General features: G+C 37.6%; 2 protein-coding genes across 2 annotated transcripts; both read left to right on the top strand.

The window, feature by feature from the left end:
- Positions 1 to 1534: 1534 nt before the first annotated feature.
- On the top strand, positions 1535 to 5666 carry crk (v-crk avian sarcoma virus CT10 oncogene homolog). Its single transcript, XM_067450656.1, has 3 exons — positions 1535 to 2083; positions 2606 to 3183; positions 3399 to 5666. The coding sequence occupies exons 1-3, from the start codon at positions 1864 to 1866 to the stop codon at positions 3534 to 3536; spliced, it is 936 nt and encodes a 311-aa protein (XP_067306757.1). The 5' UTR covers positions 1535 to 1863; the 3' UTR covers positions 3537 to 5666.
- A 937-nt stretch (positions 5667 to 6603) lies between these two features.
- On the top strand, positions 6604 to 12222 carry ywhae1 (tyrosine 3-monooxygenase/tryptophan 5-monooxygenase activation protein, epsilon polypeptide 1). Its single transcript, XM_067450655.1, has 6 exons — positions 6604 to 6825; positions 8813 to 9012; positions 9093 to 9199; positions 9319 to 9525; positions 9788 to 9924; positions 11146 to 12222. Exons 1-6 carry the CDS (start codon positions 6762 to 6764, stop codon positions 11196 to 11198), a joined length of 768 nt encoding a protein of 255 aa, XP_067306756.1. The 5' UTR covers positions 6604 to 6761; the 3' UTR covers positions 11199 to 12222.
- The last annotated feature ends 10546 nt before the right edge of the window (positions 12223 to 22768 follow it).

Below are 22768 nucleotides of genomic sequence, written 5' to 3'. Positions count from 1 at the left end.
AATTGGAAGCGTGAGGTAAAACTCTGTCCGAGGAAAAACTCCGTCTGTCCGCGGCGCCTCCTCAGCGCGACGGTATAGTGACGAGAGCTTCGGCTCGAGTTCGCCTATTCACTCTAGTATTCTCTGTCCGCGGCTGTAGCGCGACGGAATGAGAGAAGAGTGGGAACAACTCTGTGGCAGCGGCGGAAGAAGAGCCGCGGCGGCGGCAGAGTGAAGAGAGCTTCGGCTTGAGTGTGCTCATGTCCTCTAACATTCTCTCTTTCCGCGGCGCTATTCAGCGCGACGGGACGAGAGCAGAGGGAGAGTGAGAAGAGCTCCGTCTTTCCGCGGCGCTTAACGACGCGGCGGAACGAGAGAGTCCTCGAGTAGAACAAGCCTGTAAGCTCTAGAAGTGGCGTTGCAGCGGCAACACAAACACATATAACACTCAACATAGACACAGTTTAAAGGATATATAACGCCGGATGGCGTAGCTGGAACGGCCGAGAAGGCGGAGAGGGAGTCCGTCGTCCTCAGCTGCAGGTTCCGCTGGTGCCTTTTCAACGGCGGTGCTTCTTCCGGAGACCAGCGAAGGTATCGCTGAAGGAGATAAAATCTGACACCTATGGCGAATTAGGGTCTTATATAGCCTCCTGTATGCAAATATAAGCACCTTTTTCGGCGGGCTTCTGGAACGCCCCCCATTGGTTCGTTCCTCTCAGCCGCCTCACCATAGGTTCCTGCAGTTGCCGCAGCCCGGCCAATCAGAGCGCTCCTCGCGCTGGGCTATGGCCGTGCAGCTCACTGCGCTTTACATAGATACCTTTATTAAAAGTTTTGCTTCACATTCTCGAGAAAAGGAGTTTTTCCCATACGTAATACGAGGAACCTCTCTCGAAAGGGAACTAGGCTATTAGTAATCGATGTCGACATCTAGTGGTGGATAATTCTTTCGTGCATGGACTCACTTGTTTTATGATAACGACCGTGTTTGCGTACTTCCGTTTCAACGACCTTTGACTAAATCGGCGTTTGAGCGTTTGAGGCTATAAATAATATGTACATTTGTTTATGAAAATAAGAATGGACCAGCGAGGCATGAAATAGTACGGTTTTAGATTAATGGATAATCTTTTCTTCTTTTTTTAAACATGTATTTAGTTTTAATCTGGTCAAAATTAATATAATATAAGCTGATATAAGTTTGGTCCAGGAACAAACCAGATGATTGTTTAGGTGTTATGGTAGGCGACTGCTGGCCAGCTAATGATCAGCACCAGTTTGAACTAGTTAAATACCACGGTGTACTATAAGCCATCTGCTGTCTTAAACTGTGATAGTATGAATGTCATTGAATTATTAAATTATTAAAACGAAAAAATATGTGTTCGTATGGGCAAAACAAACCACAAATTAAACAATACAAGTAAATAAAATTGTAAAAGTGTTATCAACAGCCAATGGCCTCATTTTCATGATTGACCGCATCAATATGGCTGCTTATAGGCACCACCTAAATTGACTGTTATTGCATCACTTCCGGGAAATAAGGTCAAAAATTGTTTCCCTTGTCCGCCATTTGAAATATTTGAACTTCCTTGTGACAACTTCCAATGTACGTTTTGGTTTACACTAAACAATTATCAGAGGATCTGGGCGAATAGTCTTGTTTTTGGGTCTCATGCACGTTGGAATTCCGACGTCGGCTGTTTTCTTGCCCGATTGGAACAAAAAAGCGTAGAAAAGTGTGCGAATGCTGCGTGTATTCGAAACGTGTTCAACAACGGAACGCGGTAAAGTTTTTGCATGAGTTGAACGCTGCTTGCGGATAAGGAGAGGCGAAGGGAAGGCCTGTGAAGCCTGGGCTTTTTTCTTGCGCTAGCCATGGCCGGAAATTTTGATTCGGAAGACCGAGGGAGCTGGTATTGGGGAAGATTAAGCCGGCAAGAGGCGGTTTCGCTGCTCCAAGGGCAGAGGCATGGAGTGTTCCTGGTGCGGGACTCGATCACTATTCCCGGGGACTACGTGCTGTCTGTGTCGGAGAACTCCAAAGTCTCTCATTACATAATAAACAGCATTAGCAGCAATCGCCAGTCCGGACCAGGTAAGCGGTGCATCTGAAAATACTGCAAACGACGGGACGAATAAATACTGCTTTAGCAAATCGCTTAGCAGCCCGATTAGAAACTTGTGTACTTCAATACTACGAATAGTGTTATTGTACATAGTGTCATTTTTTGCGTCATTCTAGTGTTACGTAGTAATTTAATATGTTCTTAAGATGTTTACAAGAGCAGAAATCAGTTATGTGTCTGTATAAACTGTATTTTTGTTTCAGTCATTCGGGTAATTTAGTCGTTTTATGGTTTGTAATGCGTTTAATTTTTAAGATATTTATGAGGAAAAACGCTCACTTTTATTTGTAGATGCTCAATCACCAATGCTGAATTTATAAACTATTATGCTGCTTTTACACGGGTGTGAGCCCCCAAAAATGTATGTTTTTTCTTTTTTTTCTTTTTTCCACAATAATAGTAATTATTGCTTGCACTATTTACCACGACTAAGGTTAAGCAGATCTTGAGCACCCATCCATCATTTGTGCTCTCTTGCTGTCATCCCGCAGGACTCGCTCCTCCTCGGTTCCGTATTGGAGATCAGGAATTTGATGCCTTACCTGCCCTGTTGGAGTTCTATAAGATTCACTACTTGGATACCACCACTCTCATTGAGCCCATCAGCAAAGCCAAGCACTCGTCCTTTATCAGTGTCAATGCTGGTACAGGAGGAGTTCCTCAGAGGCTTGAAGAGGAATACGTCCGAGCTCTCTTTGACTTCCCAGGCAACGATGACGAGGACCTTCCGTTTCGAAAGGGCGATATTCTCAGAGTACTAGAGAAGCCGGAGGAGCAGTGGTGGAACGCTCAGAATTCAGAAGGCCGTGTTGGAATGATCCCTGTACCCTACGTGGAGAAGTACCGGCCGGCCTCGCCAACATCAGGGGGCCCTGGGGGGTCTGTCGGAGGATCAGGCGCTCATGGCAACTCTGACGGCCACAGTTCTCAGTCTCCACCTCTGCTTGGTGAACCGGGCCAGTATGCCCAGCCCACATCCCTACCTAATCTACAGAACGGTCCAGTTTATGCCAGGGCGATTCAGAAGAGAGTTCCCAATGCCTATGACAAGACTGCTCTTGCTTTAGAGGTAACTATTGTATTTTATTAATTTTTACAACATTGTATTAAACAGACACTGATTTCTTATTTTGTACATTGAAACATGCATTTATATTACATTTTGAGAAATATTTTTTTGTTTTGGCGCCTCCCAGTGGAACTGTAATTCTCTGTTTAAGTCTATTTTGCACATTACATTAACAAAGTAACTCCTTCATTTTTAACACTGTCTTTTGTTGTTAGGTTGGTGACATGGTGAAGGTGACCAAGATCAATGTAAATGGGCAGTGGGAGGGTGAGTGCAAGGGAAAGCATGGCCATTTTCCCTTTACCCATGTCCGCTTGCTGGACCAGCACAATCCAGAGGACGAACTGAGCTGAGAGAGCAGACTGTCTTCCCTAGCAGCCCTTAGATGTACACTCATTCACACACATACACACACTCCGGCTCCTCACACATCCTCACTACTGCCCTTAACCTGTCCGCCTCATCATTACCTTGTGCCATTGTGTCTCATGCCAATGTACACAGTACCTGCAACGATTCCCTTGTTAGATTTTATGCAATAATTGAAGATATTTACCAAGTAAACACTAAATTTCACACACAACACCATACACTACAGAGAGAGGAGCATTAGTGTGTGGCTTCTTGTGAACTGCGAAAAGAGGAAGAAGCCTGCTTGGACTTAACATGAGCAGTTTGGTGTCTTAACAAGGGACTGTTCCTTTACTTCTTTGAATGCGGTAGCACACACTACTTAGTGTCCTAGAACACAGCAGCTTTCACACTACAAATCATCTACTACATGAAAATATTCAGAAATGCAGATTGAACATGCTTTGAATAGTTTTTAGTCTTTTTGATTGGCTTGTCAGTCACTACTGGCTCAGCGCCGGTCAGACGTGTCATGGGGCGGTACACTATATAAATGATGGAGTAGCCTGAACCCTCACCGCATTATTTTATTTATGCACAACATTTCTAATGTATACAAAATGGGCCATGCATCATTATTCACTACCGCCAAGTAACTTTGTTTTACTACATTTTCATTATATATTATCAGGAAACGCTACTTGCTCCTTTGACCATTATTGCTGTCCTTGGAAGTATTACACTAAATGCGGTTTTGTTGAATGTGTAACCGTAATTTCTAATGCTAGACTCAATACGTCAACATAAGATAGACTAAATAGACTTTTGTTGTTGTTTTTAAATAAAAATCCAACGTTGTGACTTTTCCACTCAAATTAACTAATGTGCTTTTGCCAGAACTTCCCTTGCCAAGGTTGAAAATACAGTAAGTGGTTCTTGTAGTGCCTCTCTTGTATGGTGTGGCCCAAAATTGCTTTAATATTAGATATAGATATTTCTAAAACAGCCCAGTTATCTTTACAATAACACAGTAGGATTTTATGAAGTGTCACATTAATGTGCAAAGCCTAACCTGATGCCTCAAACGTGTTTTGCTCAATTGATTTTGCACATACGAGTAGTCTTTATCTACTATTGGTTTATGTGGCTATTGACTTTTTTTTTTTTTTTTTTTTAAACATCAGCTTCCATCATGCCTGTATTATCTAACTCAATGCCGAAATATAGTGTATTTTATTCTTTAATGCCCAAGTAAGACATTGTTTTCCTAATTGCCTGCCTTAATTGCAGATTGTTGTCAATGACCAAATCAGCGTTGTCTATAGCCTAATTTGTCAAATGCAAAATGTGTATGAAAAATATGTTTTGTTCAACCTTGCAGAAATGTTTCTTTTAATCTACTTCCATTACTATTATCCGTATGAGAGAATAGAATGTCTGTGGACAAATGTATAAATTATAACACTAATAGACAGGCTACCCGAACAACACTATCAAATGTTAATATGTTTACCCTTAATCCTTTATTTGTTGTTACTTTTAAAAAGAAAAGTTGACTAACTTTGTTTGGTAACTGACAATCACCTGGAAACTCTTTGGTTATGTCACATCTAAATGTTAGAAAGCTTTGCCGTGTATGTGTGTAGGTTAGCTGTATGTTGTCATGATGTGACAGCAAGCCGGCCATGTTATGTAATTGTCGCTTAAGTCGTAATTATGAAGGACTTTGATGTTCATGATCTGTCTTATTAACTGTCTGTTTCAGTCACAAATTACCTTGATGAAATTACATCACTAAAATCAGCCACAAAGAAAAGATGGAGTCTTGTAAGTCTGAACTCACCTGTGTCCTGTGAGAATGATTTCACCTTAAAAAAAAAGCATCACTTTCCTCTATGACTATGAGTTGAATGAGTAAGCGCAACTGTCGTGTCTACATTTTTAATTGTACCCAAAGTATTATGTTTAGAACCTAAATATCAACACAGTAATTTTGTGAAATTAATCTTGTGTTATCCTTTATGTGCATCCAAGTCTGTCAGAACAGTGTTTTAAGTCACACAAAAACCCTACTTTTTTGTTACAGTTTTATTCATGTACATGAAATAAAGTTGACCCCTATAGTAATGCCATTCAAACCTTTTACTTTGCCTCTGTCCATAATAATAATGCCTTGATAGTTTTTTTATTACTCTTATTAGAATCAACTTAAATGTATTCTCCATTATCATATCATATATTATTAGTCATTGTTTTGTTTTATGACCAGCTATTATTAATTCTTAAAAGCTAACCTGAATGGAAATTGTAAAGTTGCATCAGATAATAATGGCATGCTACTTTGATATATAGTGTGATAGATGATTACCATATGTACCATATCTTGTACAATGGTATTTCAAAGAATATCATACAGGCACATTTGTACTCTATTGTTAAGTGATCTACACTGAAACAGCACACAATTTAATTTCTGTGGTGTAACAGAAAAATATACTTGTAAAGGAAGTCTATGCCCAAATGCAATACTAATTAAAATATGAATGTATTAGCCTATTTTATTTTTGATGTTCAATTGAAATGATAAAACACTCACATGCCGTTCTAAACCTGTACGACAGACTTTCTTCTATGGAACATAGAAGATATTTTGAAGAGTTTTGGTCACCAAACAATAATGACAAACAGACATTTCTCAAAATATATTATTGTATGCTGTAAAATAAAATATTTTTTATTTTTGTGTGAACTGCTTCTTTAAGTTTTATTTTAGATTTTAATGTTTTGTTTCAAATGGTATTGCATTTGGGTCGTTTTAAACATTAACAATTACACACCATAGAACGACATGAGGATTTGTAAATTATGACAATGTTCATTTAAACTCTTCCTTTAAATTCTGTTGACATTTTATAGAATAACGTTGCTCCTAAATGTGCCACTTTATTACACAATGTTTAATAACAAATCAAAACACAAATGGCAGAAAAGCATATAGCTTTCATTCTCTATTTATATAAAGAGGGTTCAAATCCAGCAATCGTAAGGGGAGAGAGAGAGAGCGTGTGGACCTGCTCTGTGTGAAAGTTCCCGGATGAAGGTGTAACGCCATCTTTACTCCACCATTCAATCCGCAGCTGTTGCTCGCACAGGGGCCTGCCGGTGAACTCACACTCCTCCTTTACTCCCAATCTCTCACAAAACACGCTCGCCGCGCGCTGTCCGCCATGGGTGACCGGGAGGATTTGGTGTACCAAGCCAAGCTCGCCGAGCAGGCGGAGAGATATGATGGTAAGAGAAATTAAGAAGTAACGGGAACGTTGTTTTTACAAAGCGAGTGCTCCGGCAGACTATATGACGGTCGGGTTAGCTGGCTTAATTCGCGGTTACACCAAGCGAACACCTTGTAAATGGCAAGCCGAGTCCAGTTTACCCTTTAAAAACGTTGATTCTTTTATTTGTGGTGTCCGTTAATTCTGCTGATGTGATATTGGGGTAACTACAGAATGGCATATGAAGATGGAGACGTTTATTGAGGAGACAAAATGGCGGAGAGTTAGTGGGTGAGGCAAGCTGTTGCTAGCCATGGCGGAGGGGGTGGCTGCAGTCTTCAAGCCTCATGTGGGCGAAGAACGGTTCAAATATTAGTTAACAGCTGTCTTAATCGAACCAATTAATCACTATAAGGAGTTATTTCTGTACCAGGGCCGCTCTTTTCTGCGTTTACCCCCGCAGCACATTACGAGAGACTGTGGCTCTGTCTCAAAACCTTTTGAGCTGCCTACTTGGACAGCATTTTTGCGTTGGGCGCGTTGGGCTGTAAACGTGATACCCAAAAATGCTGTCTAGGCAGGTACCTCAGTAGATTTTGAGACGCAGCCGCTGTACAGTAAAGCAAAGCATTTAATGCTTTGTAAGCTCAGATACAGTATTGCAGTGAGATTTAATTTCAGAATGTGGAGAAGAGGCTCACTGACTTGTAGTATTCATGATTCTAACGATATACTAAACCCACAGCTATAACTGTGCTTTGTTGGTAATTTATTGTCTAGTTTAGTCACCCATTAACCCATATTAGGTATCTAGGGTTTTTACTCAGCACTTAAAAGTATGCAGCAAGTGTGTAGAATGGTGGTTAGTTAATAAAGGGTATGCACAGTGTTTTATGATTGAATACTGAGGGGAATGCAAATGTACAATTGTTAATGTGTCATCTCGAATAAGTACATGATACACTCACAAAAGCAGAGCTACACAGTTCTGGATAAATTGATAATCACAAAATGTATTTGTTAGTTTGTTTAAAACAGAGATCACAGTTCTCCCAGGATTCTGAATAGACAACTAAACAAAATAACATGTAATTTACTAAAGGTTCTAACAAGATGATGTTTGCTGCAAGATGTTAATTTGCAAGTTAGAAATATTATTATAATTTTTTTAATCTGTGCGTGAATGACTCTTCATAAATACTTAACTTGTTTCATTACTGGATGAATCAGTGTTTTTGGCCGAATCCCTTGAATGAATGATTCAATGACAAAAAAGCCTCTTGTTCCCAATGCACACTTGTCGGTTTAACAATGTAATTTATTGAAACAATCTTTTTGAACAAAACACTGCTGTAGACAGCAACCTTTAAATCCCAGTACTTATGTGATCATTTGTTTTGCTGTAACACAAATAATGATACTGATCTGACTCTTTGGTTGAACAGACTGTGAAAGTGTTTTATACCTGCACATGACAACTGCTCTCTCTGGGTCAGCGGCAGTGCCAATGCAGATTTGAATCTTCTGCTGTGATCATACTTGTAAAAGGTTTAATAGATGCAGGCGAATTGTCGATTACCACATTTTCAGTGTTTCATGGGATTGGGCAGGCACTAAAGAGTGCTACGATTTGCTTGTCGCAATGCTCAGATTTTTCAGCAAAATCCCAAAATGCAAATATTCCACTGTTAAACATGGTTATTTAAGAAATAATGTGGTTTGATTGCTTCGACATAAGCATCTCTATCTCTACCATTAACACGTTAGTTACTGACAGTGTGTCTCTATTTAAAAATGTGTGAGTTACATTCAAGATCAGTTTTCCTATGGAGAAAATTAATGGGTTATTTTTTTAATTCCAGAACCCGACAGTTGCACTCCTTGCTTTGTGACTGGCTAAAAAAATGTGTGCATATTGTAGCCATAGCCGTGTCTCGTATTCTGCTTTCTGGTTGTGATCAAATCTAGTGAGCAATATGTCCATCACATTCATTTTAATTTTCCAGAAATGGTTGACTCCATGAAGAAAGTGGCTGGGATGGATGTTGAGCTAACAGTTGAAGAGAGAAACCTGCTCTCTGTGGCCTACAAGAACGTTATTGGGGCGAGAAGAGCATCCTGGAGGATAATCAGTAGTATTGAGCAGAAAGAGGAGAATAAGGGTGGAGAGGACAAATTGAAAATGATTCGGGAATATAGGCAAACGGTAAGATGTGCGCTAACTAGCGTTCATTAAGTGATGTGATGCACTTTCTGCTTTTTTAACCTTTACATTTTCATGTCCAGGTTGAAACCGAGTTGAAATCAATCTGCAATGACATCCTCGATGTATTGGACAAGCACCTAATCCCAGCTGCAAATTCAGGAGAGTCCAAGGTCTTCTACTACAAAATGTATGAAATCCATGATTATTTTCTAAGTGAATCTAAGGTTGAATCGTATGTGACATAATGAGGTCATAGCTTTATTTATGCATGTTTTAAACAGACCTTTTCTCCCTTTGATGCCTTAGGAAGGGCGATTACCACAGGTATCTCGCTGAGTTTGCCACAGGAAACGACAGGAAGGAGGCTGCAGAAAACAGTTTGGTTGCTTACAAAGCTGCTAGTGATATTGCAATGACAGACCTTCAGCCTACACACCCTATTCGTTTGGGTCTGGCTCTTAACTTCTCCGTATTCTACTATGAAATCCTCAACTCTCCCGACCGTGCATGCAGGTATGTTTTCTTTGTTTTGGGGCTTTTCAATGACTATATCAATTAAATTCAAATCTGTAATCTTAAAGTACAGCAGCCAATGAAAGGTTTGCAAATGTGTATCAGTCATAATCTTATATTACATTTGCATGAATCTGGTACCCTCTAGAGATTTTAAATAATGTGGTTGTCTTCTTATCTGACCAAGATGGTATTTATTGCAATATATTCCTTTGTATGTTGATACTTGATTATAGTTTGTGTATCTGGTTGTTGACCTTAGGTTGGCAAAGGCGGCATTTGACGATGCGATTGCTGAACTGGACACATTGAGTGAAGAAAGCTACAAGGACTCAACACTCATCATGCAGTTGTTACGTGATAACCTGACACTATGGACTTCAGATATGCAGGGAGATGGTAAGACGCATCATTGTTCTTGCAGTTTCAGATCCTAAGCGTGACAAACATGTCTTTGAAACCCATTGGTACATGAAGGTGACAAAAGCTCCTCCACAAACCAAAGCTATTTTTAGAGTGATTGTTTCAGAGTGTCCCGATTTAGGACTTGGGAGGCATCTCTAATATCCTCCTCTAAAAGAAGAGTTGAAACAGAGGGATGTTTCTTCTTGAAAGTAAAATTGTGCAAGCAAACATTTAAAAAAATTTATATTCTGGTCCATCCACCAGAAATAATTTTTCTCAGTATAGTGTAGTGGTTTTAATGTTATTACATAAAGATTTTATATATGTGATGTAGTGCATCCAAGATATTCATTCCTACCCCAGAAATGAGACCACGGCCGTATTTATTTTTGAAAAGCTTTTCAACCTTTTTGATGTTCCTCTATTGATTTCCAAAGTTGATCTAGTGCACACCACTGCATTTCTGTGCAAACCAGCAGTATAATCTTTCTCTGCGACATTTCATGTCATCTTGTAATGTGTGCAACCTCATGCCGTCCAACTTAACCCATCTTGCCTTTTTTCATCCCCACTATTTAGATTCCTAAAGGAAAATGTTAATTGCCCACAAACTTTATTTGTAAGTGAGGCCACTTTTTCTAGCACTTGCCTTTTTGTCCACAAATTGCATCATCACTCACCCGTTTGTAAGCTTTGTGTTGCTATCTTTGTAGCCACCAGAGTGCTATATGTGCAGCATGTCTGAAACAAACAGTTTCTGCATGATCACTGCCAGATCCTCTGTCCAATTGGAATGGCTGTGTTGTACCAGTATATTAGAATTTGAACAATTCTGGTATGATTTCCAGAAATGTACAATACAGGTGTCTAAGGGTATTATCCTTTGGTTTGGGAACTGAATTACGTGTGACAATTAAATGTCCATACGAGATAACACTGCATTCAAATTAGACTTAAGCTATTTTTTTTGAGCTTGGAAATTATATTTTTGTAATATGATAGATACATTTTATCTCACAGCATGTATTCAGTTCTCCACTTGATTTTATTATTTGCTTTTTATAGCGTTTTATTTGGCAAACTCCTAATGCACAGATCTTGCAAGGGTTGTAAACTTTTGTGTGAAAATGCACATCGCATCACACATGGATTTCTTTAAGGGACACACAGTTGTGGTACAGTGCAGTAACAATGGCTTTGTTTCTCTGTGCACAGGTGAGGAACAGAATAAAGAGGCGCTGCAAGATGTGGAGGATGAAAACCAATGAGACAACACAGCCAATATGAGACTCCACCCCACTCCCCCTCCCTTTCCCCAGACCCCACTCACAAAGGGAGCCACCAAGCCCAACCTTATGAGTGGCACTCAACAGCTCGATGCCTCCAGTTTTCTCTCCCTTTGTTTGATTTTTAATATTATTCTGTTTTATTAGCCCTTAAATTGAAATAAAATATACCACTCATGAAACAAACTTCAATTATGATTTTTGAATGGTCAGAACTTAAGATTTCTTGGAATTTTTTTTTTTTTTTTTTTTTGGTCGTCGTTCTGGTACAACATTTTTCCTTTTTTTTTTATGTTCATTTGCTTTTTTTTCTCAACATTTTTATCAGTTGCTGGATATATTTTGAGTTTTTCTTAATGTAATTACAGAAATTAACTTTTATTACTATTACTGATATGTCTACTATTAGTGGTTTGAGCTGTAATATTTCTGTGTTAGTGCAATTATATGATGCAGTTAAAGAAAACAATTAAACCTTTTAAAAGGGCAAGTCTAAACAAAGTGCTCTTTTTGTTAATTTAGTTTTTCAGAGAAAGTTGAAGCAAATTTCTTGATATCCATGTGGAGCAAAATGCTTAACATCACCAAGTAGTAGTTATGTAGTAACATTTACCAGTGGTCTGGACTGTAATTTGTGCTAAAATACTGTATTGCTCACATAGGCTGATGGTGGGTGGATGGTTGCAGCTCTATAAAAGTGAAGGAGCCTTGTTGCTTTTAGAACTAAGACAAATGCAGGTCTCCATTTGGCTGTCTCAAAAAGGAAAAAAAAAAAGCACTAATAAAGTTGATTTTAAGCCTGCATGAGTACATGAAATAGTCTATTTTTCTTCCCCCCTGAATCTGCATAATGCATATGATTTCTTCTGTACTTTGTTAACTTGAAACTAGTTTGTACTACTGGATATCTGACTGGAACCACAGACATAGAATCTGTATTACAACGAAACAGCATGGAATTAACAATTAACTTAAATAAAACTGCCTCAAGTAAAATATTTAACCACTTCTTTTGCACTCAACATGTTTTCCTTTCTCCTTTATCTCCATTTTGTGATTTTTTTTTCCTTCATGAAATAAAATATCTTTGGTTGGTAGTGAAGCATTTACTGTGCAAAGTTGGAGAAATGTATAATGATTTATGAAGTGAATGTTTCTGCTTTAGTCTTGCTGGAGGAAGAAATTTTGTGTTTTCAAAGTGAGTGTGTGTTAATTTAGATTTTGCACATTTCTAACATTCAAAACAAGTATTTAGCACATTAAGAAAATTGTGACCTTCCATCTGCAGGTTAACAGGGATGTTGTTCAGGGCCCAGTGATGAGATGTCTTTATAGCAGTGGTTCTCAAATGGGATTTTAAGCTAAAATAATCAACATGTTTAAAATCTGTTTAATCCATCCCTCAGCAACTCATTTTCCTTTTAAGAACCAGAGTTTCTATATTTTGGAAAAACCTGGCTATATGATGACTAGCCTAATTTTATAAATGATTTCTGGAAAAGTCATGTAAATAAAATCTTAAAGTGGCAAGGGCATCTTAAAGTGCCAGGCATTACTAAGAAGAAATTAAATAAAAGTGTGTGTATATGTATATATATATATAAAGAAAAATCATTATCCAGTAATATTTAAAAGTGGTGTAAATTATTTAAAAAGGGAATATACAGCTCTTTAAAGAGGGTACATTTACATGACAACTCGTATTAAAAATGGAAAAGTGAATTTTAATCTATGGTAACTCCTTGTATTGTAAACAAAACTTTGAAAACCTAAATTGCCCATCTACTTACAAAACTGTTGTCAAAGTTTTTTTTTTTTTTTTTTACTGTGATTTATTAATCAAAACTAGAAGAGTAAAAAATTTAGCCAGAATGGATTATTATATTCTACAAGTCTGTAGATTTTATTTTCCAACAGGACTTGGCACCTGCACACAGTGCCAAAGCAACCAGTACCTGGTTTAAGGACCATGGTGTCCCTGTTCTCCCTGTTTTTAATTGTCCAGCAAACTCGCCTGACCATAACCCCATAGAAAATCTATGGGGTATTGTGAAGAGGAAGATGTGATTGTACCAGACCCAACAATGCAGAAGAGCTGAAGGCACTATCAGAGCAACCTGCAGGGCTTTCCTAACACCTGAGCAGTGCCACAGACTGATCGACTCAATGCCATGCTGCAGTAATTCCGGCAAAAGGAGCCCCAACTAAGTATTATCTGTACATGCTCATACTTTTCAGTTGGATAAAATTTCTAAAATCCTTTCTTTGTGTTGGTCTTAAGTAATATTCTGGTTACTGAATTTGGGATTTTTCCTTAAATGTCAGTTATAATCATTAAAATTAAAAGAAATAATCATTTGAAATATATCAGTCTGTGTGTAATGAATATATATATATATATATATATATATATATATATATATATATATATATATATATATATATATATATATATATATATATATATATATATATATATATAATTTTTTATTTTTATTTTTATGGAATTGGTTAAATAAATCAGCTTTTTGATATTCTAATTATAAGACCAGCACCTGTTTGAATCCGAATGGCCCAAAGGGATTTAGCCTTGCTGCTTGTAGATTGTTGGGGACAAACTAAATCTTTCCAGTCCCAGGACTTGAAGAATTTTTAACGTGTTTGAAATTAAAAAAATATATGTATTTTAAATGGCCTCTCAAGTCTTTTTTTTTTTTTTTTTTTGAAAGGAAACAGTTGTTCCCTTAAAACATTCATAAGTCTAAAAATTACCTATTTTACACAAACATTCTGATCATTGGTTGGACCATCAATAAAACCAATGACCATGTTCAAAGACACATCTAACAGTTAACGTTACTCGTTTGTAATTTAAAAAAAATACACACATCGGTATGTTCTCATTCACAACAGAAAGGCAACAATTTGTAGTAGTGACTTTTATTTTGAAACTAATCTGGCTGTCATGGAAACTCCACCCTTTTGTCCAGTAGTATATTCCTGCACAACCGGAGGCTGCAGTTTCAGGACCCCATTAACAAAGCCCCCGGATCTGATGGTCTCACAGGTGACTTTTACAGACATTTTTGGGTAGATCTAAGAGACCTGCTGCCTTTAATTAATTAAGTCTTTAATGAAATATTTGAAACATGTGTACTCCCACCAACAATGAGGCATGGAGTTATAATATCTATCCCAAAACCTGGAAAAGATCCCAGAATTATTGATAACAGAAGACCCATTACACTTAGAAATTCAGACTACAAACTTCTAACCTATATATTTACTTCTCGTCTCCAAACACAGGGTTCGTACGGGTGCTTGAAATCCTTGAAAGTGCTTGAATTTTGATGTTGTGTTTTCAAGGTTTGAAAAGTGCTTGAATTTTGGATAAAGTGCTTAAAAATGCTTGAAATTGTAACTATTTATTTTACAACAAATACCTATCTGACTAAATAGTTCGTTTATTAAATGTAGAAATAAAATGTTGGAGAGCATAAAATGAAACCTGCTGTGCTCGCGATCTGCCCGTCTATTTCCATGTGTGACTCCGCCCCCATGTTGTCGTTTCATTGAACGTTGGCTGAAAGATGCTAAATACGAATTTTGGATCAAACTGGCACAAACCCCACGAAGTGCCTCATGTAAAGTCTGCAAAAACACTTGCAGCTTTTCACTATGGGCGAGTCTGCTCTTTCGAGTCACATGAAAGGTAGGCTAAGTCATAGACTTTCAAGTAAGCTAACTAAAGTAGTCTGTAGCCTAACGTTACACATTAGCGCCTATTTGTCTAACTTGCGCTATTAACTGCTAGCTAGGAATTCGCATAAGTGACAGTGTAACGTTACTTATGTATAATGTGATAATGTAAGATTAACATGCCCGTTATGGCATGTTCATTTGTGGAATAGGCAGTGAACGTAGCCACAAATCTGCAAATTAAAACCTACAGACGTTAGCTCAGTGCATAAAAATAGTGTCAGATGGTCATACAAGTAACTTTGCTGTTAAAAAAATTGATATTTTTGATATGCATCGATAATGAAATATCCGAAACGATACCACCTCTCCTCTACACCTGTTGCTCTCCTCTCTGGCCGATCGTTTAACCCTCTGTACACTACCGTGCCGACGCGTACTGCTGGATTTTTCTTTATGACAGTGTGTTAGTGTGTGATCGGTCTGAATTTCGCACAGGATTAGACATAATTCTACAAATTCCCGCAGATTTTGCGCTCATATCTGAAGTGCGCACATACTGTTATAAAGCCGACCTCTGACATACAAGTAAAAAAAGAAAGAAAAAAAAGCTCCTTTTCCCAGCTTATTAATGGTCAAATACACACAAAAATGTTACACTGTTCATCTGTATTAACGTAAATACAGGCTGCGTCCGAAATCGCGTACAATGTGTACTATGTCTTAAACAGTTCAGGAAGAATGAGTAACAGGAACAGTGTTTTGATTCCACACTTGTGTCAGGTCTTAAAGGGGAAGCAGTTATTCAAACTACAAAAAGACAAAAGATCACTTGCTGCTCTTTACTTATGTACTTGTGTAACTTGTGTAACTTTAACAGATTCATATTTAATTTTTACAATGAAAATCCAATGTTATTTTAAATTTGATAACTTGTTTTTTTTTTAATTCAGTTTCTCACCTGAATACAGTTAGACCTAGGCCTACCTGATTTATTTGTGCTATTGTTTTTGCTTATTTGTTCTTATTTTATTACTGTTTTCTCTTTTTTTTACCATTTGAAGTCAAGCTTTCTTGTGCTGTATGTAAGCTACTGCAACACAATTACCCCATTGTAGAACATGCACTGTAGGCTAAGCATATTTGTGAGATAATTGTAATGGTAATTGATCAATGTTTATGAAAAAAAAGCTTAAGCTTTATCATATAAGCTAATATTTATTTATCATCTCTTCAGAAGAAATATTTGATTGCCTAGACTTTTAATAGACATACACACACAAAAAAAAGAACTTAATTAAAAATAGAAAAGGTCAATGAGCTGAATCTGATTGACTGGTTACCTCAAAGACGAATGTTTGCATTTTTTAAATTTTTCAATAAATGAATTGAAAGTGAAGTGAACCCGTCGAGTGATTTTGTTTAGGGTAATTGTTTTTACAATGACCCCAAAGGCAGGTTAGATAGTAAGCACAGTCTATTTAGACAGTGATACATTTAAAATAAATAAAACTTGTGATTTGGTTAAATATCTGATCCTTCTGCTTTACGAAACACAATTTTGGCTGTTTATAGCATTATTTGCTTTTTAATGTGATGATAACACTAAATAATAATTTTGACAATGTATTGGAATGTAATTTACAGCGGTGTTAGGTGCTGGAAAAATCTTTAAAATTGACCTTGAAAGTGCTTGAAAAGTGCTTGAATTTGACCTTTGAAAAGGTGTACGAACCCTGCAAACAGGAATTTCAGATATTATTGCAGATACACTGTCAGGATTCTTAAAAGGAAGATCAATTCATAATAATATAAGATTGGTAATGGACATTATTGAGTATAGAAGCCAAATAGAGGATGATGGTTTCCTTCTCTTTCTAGACTTCTATAAAGCATTCAACTCCGTGGAACATCCTTTTATTCTCTCTGTACTCAAACACTTTGGGTTTGGAATCAAATTTAGAGAATGGGTTGGCGGCTTATATCGAGATATTAGTAGCTGTGTCCTATTCAGTGGCGGCTACTGGTCTGTCAGAGAGGGGAAGCTCATTTTCGGCCAATTGTCTTATTTATTTGTCTTATTAAAAAGTAAATTTTGCCCTACGTTCCTTTTCAAGAAAATGGTCTTTTACCCTGTGAATGAATGAACGAGCTAAAAAAATATTAAACTCTGTAAAACTGAAACAAGGAATGTGGTGTATAATTGTGTGAAATGTTTGATGAAAATCAAGCAATTTCGCCAAGCAAATATCAAAGAAATAGGTTGCAGAAGTTTTTATTTCGACTGGACTTGAGAAATCCGCGATGAGACTGAGCGCGAATAGCTTCAGTGATTCCTTATTAGTACAGAATCGCTGTCAGTCAAAAGGAGATCCAGACCCTCCAATCATCACGCAGAAGCTCGGAGTCCGGGCCAGCCCACTCCCCATTCACTCCCAGAGACGCTGAGCGTCCGTGGGCGGGACATAATCGCAGCGTTTATCCAATGACCGTCTAGTTTCGAAGCGCTGAAAAAAACCGTTCAAAGCAGCCCCATTGAAGTCAATGGACGCTGGGCTTCAATAGGGAAATGCACTGTGACGCTGCGGGAATGTATGAGAAGGAAATCGAGTCAGCCGACCTGCTATATGTAACTGATTCTGAACGAACTCGTCTTTGAGATGAACGTTTTCTAACGCATTTTTAGTCAATACAATGTTAATATAATAGTACATATTTGACCATTAATTTTGTGACATTATAACCCAGCAAACATTGGTCCGACGGCAACGTCGTGTCCCTGGCCAAAAATAGTCGCGGTAGGACGGCATGAATCAGTAAAAATGTGTAATACAGAAACATTTCTTAAAAATGTATTCAGATACGTTTGTTCATGTCTACAGTTCTCTGGAGTTGTATGTATAATTATTACTTCGACTTTTAGCTCCGCGTAGTTCAATATATACCCTGTTGTGATTCGGTTGTGAGAGGACATCACCTGGCGACGTCTTTTACACGTGCAATTATAGTCCATCCTGACCCTTATGTTATGAAATCCTTGTGAAATATGCAAAAGCTGTGCTTACCTTACACATTGGTTAATGCTGCAATAATTAATTTAAGTGCGCCAAGTAGTTTTTAAGAGGTTGTGAATAAGACGTCCACTGACGTCAAGCGAGAAAAAAACAGGAATTATCTTTATGAAATAAACAATTTGCTTGCAAAATAAATATATTTACTTGATCTCATTTAATTAATTATAATTACAAAGTGCCCATGTGGTTAAGTGATTGTAAAGCTGCATTTAGTAATTTTTTCCCAATCTGTTTTATGTATTCGTTATTATTTTTATGTAAAACAGATACATTTTCATTCACCATTTAGGTCTGAGTTGGATGAAGATAGCCAAAACTGTGCTGCCAAGATGTAGTAACAATATATAGTAATAGTGCGTTATAAATAAAATCTATTATTAATAATACAGCTTGCGATATTACAAAATCCCGCGATAGGATATTATCTCGCGAGATATGCTCTCCCGGAAACCGGACGGGACCGTTGAACAACCACGAGGAGAGGAATTGGGGAGTTGTATCGATATATTATTAAAAATCTACTTTTGGGTAAGTACATTTTGTATTATTTGATTAACATGCTTGAGTTTTACTTTTTTGACACGAATGAAATGGAAGAAATTATGCTACATTGTCAACTGAAATGTACTGAGTTTGGCCAAGTAGAAAAGTTATTTCGAACATATAAATAGAAAGTATGTTAAATGATACCGTCAAAATTATTACTGTAACTTATTAATGTATCCTTTATATAATGTTATTTGGGTCATATGCCAATCAAAAAAATATATTGTTCCTTAATATACTTTTTATTGGTACCATTTATCTATTTAGGGGACATCTCAGCCCACCTGTCTTTCACTTTCTCACAGACACACACCTAGTTAAGGGTCTTTCTCACAGTCACACACCTAGTTAAGGGTCTTTCTCACAGACACACACCTAGTTAAGGGCCTTTCTCACAGTCACACACCTGGTTAAGGGTCTTTCTCACAGACACACACCTAGTTGAGGGTCTTTCTCACAGACACACACCTAGTTAAGGGTCTTTCTCACAGACACACACCTAGTTATGGGTCTTTCTCACAGACACACACCTAGTTAAGGGCCTTTCTCACAGTCACACACCTGGTTAAGGGTCTTTCTCACAGTCACACACCTAGTTAAGGGTCTTTCTCACAGTCACACACCTGGTTAAGGGTCTTTCTCACAGACACAAACCTAGTTAAGGGTCCTTCTCACAGACACAAACCTAGTTAAGGGTCTTTCTCACAGACACACACCTAGTTTAGGGTCTTTCTCACAGACACACACCTGGTTAAGGGTCTTTCTCACAGACACAAACCTAGTTAAGGGTCCTTCTCACAGACACAAACCTAGTTAAGGGTCCTTCTCACAGACACACACCTAGTTAAGGGTCTTTCTCACAGACACACACCTAGTTATGGGTCTTTCTCACAGACACACACCTAGTTAAGGGCCTTTCTCACAGTCACACACCTGGTTAAGGGTCTTTCTCACAGACACAAACCTAGTTAAGGGTCCTTCTCACAGACACAAACCTAGTTAAGGGTCCTTCTCACAGACACAAACCTAGTTAAGGGTCCTTCTCACAGACACAAACCTAGTTAAGGGTCCTTCTCACAGACACACACCTAGTTAAGGGTCTTTCTCACAGACACACACCTAGTTATGGGTCTTTCTCACAGACACACACCTAGTTAAGGGCCTTTCTCACAGTCACACACCTGGTTAAGGGTCTTTCTCACAGACACAAACCTAGTTAAGGGTCCTTCTCACAGACACAAACCTAGTTAAGGGTCCTTCTCACAGACACAAACCTAGTTAAGGGTCCTTCTCACAGACACAAACCTAGTTAAGGGTCCTTCTCACAGACACACACCTAGTTAAGGGTCTTTCTCACAGACACACACCTAGTTAAGGGTCCTTCTCACAGACACACACCTAGTTAAGGGTCTTTCTCACAGACACAAACCTAGTTAAGGGTCCTTCTCACAGACACATACCTAGTTAAGGGTCCTTCTCACAGACACACACCTAGTTAAGGGTCTTTCTCACAGTCACACACCTAGTTAAGGGTCTTTCTCACAGTCACACACCTGGTTAAGGGTCTTTCTCACAGAAACAAACCTAGTTAAGGGTCCTTCTCACAGACACAAACCTAGTTAAGGGTCTTTCTCACAGACACACACCTAGTTAAGGGTCCTTCTCACAGACACACACCTGGTTAAGGGTCTTTCTCACAGACACAAACCTAGTTAAGGGTCCTTCTCACAGACACACACCTAGTTAAGGGTCCTTCTCACAGACACACACCTAAGTTTTTTTTTTTAGGGCAGCACAGTGGTATTGAAGAGGGAGGGGACAGATGCTGATCCCCAACTGATGGATCCATCTAACACCCATTTAAAGCAGAACATCTTTTATACAATAAAATAAAATGTAATGCTTTTATGTGTTGATTGTTTATATTATTATATCATTTTACTTATTTTTATTGATTTTTGTCATTTTCCCATGTAGCACTTTTGAGATTCTTCGGAATGAAGTGCGTTATAAATAAAATGTATTATTATTATAATTATTGTTATTATTATTATTTTTGTTATACATGTTGTTCCATTGTTTTTTTTATTTAGCTGTACTCCATTAAGCTATTTTGAGAATAAATGCATGTAACTTACCTCACATTTTCCCTTTTATTCATTAAAAAAATATATATATATATATTCTCTTCCCTCAGATGCTGTGAAGAGGTGGAACCCGAATGCTCCAGACTCTGAGATTGATGCATCGATGGAGGAACACCTGAAGCCCTATACAGGAAGAGCTGGGGTGGTGCTTACAAAAATGAGCCACAAAACTTTAATGTGTTTAAGCCAGGGATAGTTCACCCAAAAATGAAAATTCATTGTTATCCCTTTCAATGTTCTGCTGTACACAAATATATTTGGAAGCCAGTTTGTAACCAAGCAGATATAACCTCCCATTAACTAACATTATATTATTTGCCTACTTTAGTAGTTAATGTGTTGAGATCTGTTCGGTTACAAATGTTCTTCCAAATATCTTTGTGTTCAGCAGAACATAGAAAGGTATACAGGTTTGAAACATGGGTGAACTATCCCTTTATATAGGCAGTATCACTTTACAATAAGGTTGTATCAGTTAACATTAGTTAATGCATTAGTTAACATGAAACGAGCAATGCATTTGTTACTGTGTATTTGTTAATCTTTGTTAACGTTAGTTAATAAAAAATACAGCTGTTCATGTTAGTTCACAGTGCATTAACTAATGTTAACAAGATTTTAATTATGCATTAGTAAATGCTGAAATTAACATTAACAAAAATAAATAAATTCTTTATAAGTGCAGTTCATTATTAGTTAATGTTAACTTTGAACCTTATTGTAAAATGTTATCTTAAAGGCTAATAATTCAGTATTTTGAATTTGGTATTTTAGTTTGGTTAACAGATGTTAAACAATGATGCAAAATAAATAAAGAGGAAAAGTTGTGGCTGTTCAAAACAATAAAATGTTGTGGTAAATCAGAACATGTTGGGTTTTTTTTTTTGCTTATGTCCTCAATGTGTTCTTGTTTGTGATGCACGTGATTAAAACGTTGTATGGAGGTTCAGGTCTGACTGGACCTATTTTGGACCTTTTTTGAACCTTTGTCAAGATGTGTTAAACCTCACGCCATAACTGATTGCCTTTCACGATGTTACACAATGGGTGTGTAATTATTTTATATATGCAGGCTTATAAATACACGTAAATTATGTAGCAACACATTTAAACAGCCAGAAGACGTCGCATTTAGACGTCCAGGGACGCGCAGAAGAGACGTGCAGTTCACGGCCAGATGACGTCAAAGACGTCGGTTCAACTTTCATTTTGGAACTATTTTTCAACCGTGACGGGACGTGTAGGATTGACGTCTTTTCAACGGTCATTAAACGTCCAAATGTTTGCTGGGAAGGGAAGCCGAGCTTCCCTTGCAGTCTTAAAGAAATCGCCACTGGTCCTATTACCTAGTGGTACCACCCCAAGCTTCAAGATTAATGTGGGTATCCCTCAAGGTTGCCCCATATCACCATACCTATTCATCTTAGCCACAGAAATGCTAGCAATCTATATTAAAAACTGTAATGAAATCAAAAAACTTAATGTACTGGGCACAGACATAATAATCAGCCAACTAGCGGATGACACTACAATATTCTTAAAAAATAGATACCAAATTTCAACAACTATTGCCAAAATTGAAAAATTGTCGAAAGCCTCAGGTCTAAAATTAAACTTAAAAAAATGTGAATTGCTTGCTGTACATGACACTTCATTGAAAAACATCTGTAATATCCCTATCAAATCAGAAATCAAATACCTGGGAATTTACCTTTGCAAGGACCAAAAACAAAGCCAACTTCTGAATGTAGAAAATAAAATTAAAGAATGCAAATCAAGGTTAAATAGATGGCTACAGAGGGATTTATCAATTCTAGGTCGAATTTACCTTACATTACCAAAGATGGAATGTTTATCAAGATGTATTTACCCAGCTTATTCCAATGCCATTCCAAACAAATTAATTAAGTCTATCAACCAAATCAACCTAAACTTCATTTGGAGAAACAGACCACATTATATGAAAAAAAGCAATATGGTTAAAGACACAAATGATGGAGGGCTAAAAGTTATTGATTTTGACTGCCTTAATGGAACCTTAAAAATAAATTGGCTAAAATCTTGGATCAAACAATGGTATTGTATC

Source organism: Pseudorasbora parva, chromosome 8 (assembly GCF_024679245.1).
Source record: "Pseudorasbora parva isolate DD20220531a chromosome 8, ASM2467924v1, whole genome shotgun sequence".
In the NCBI taxonomy this organism is placed as follows: Eukaryota; Metazoa; Chordata; class Actinopteri; order Cypriniformes; family Gobionidae; genus Pseudorasbora; species Pseudorasbora parva.
The sequence above is the reverse complement of the archived record's forward strand: the minus strand, read 5'-3'. Positions and strand labels throughout refer to the sequence as shown.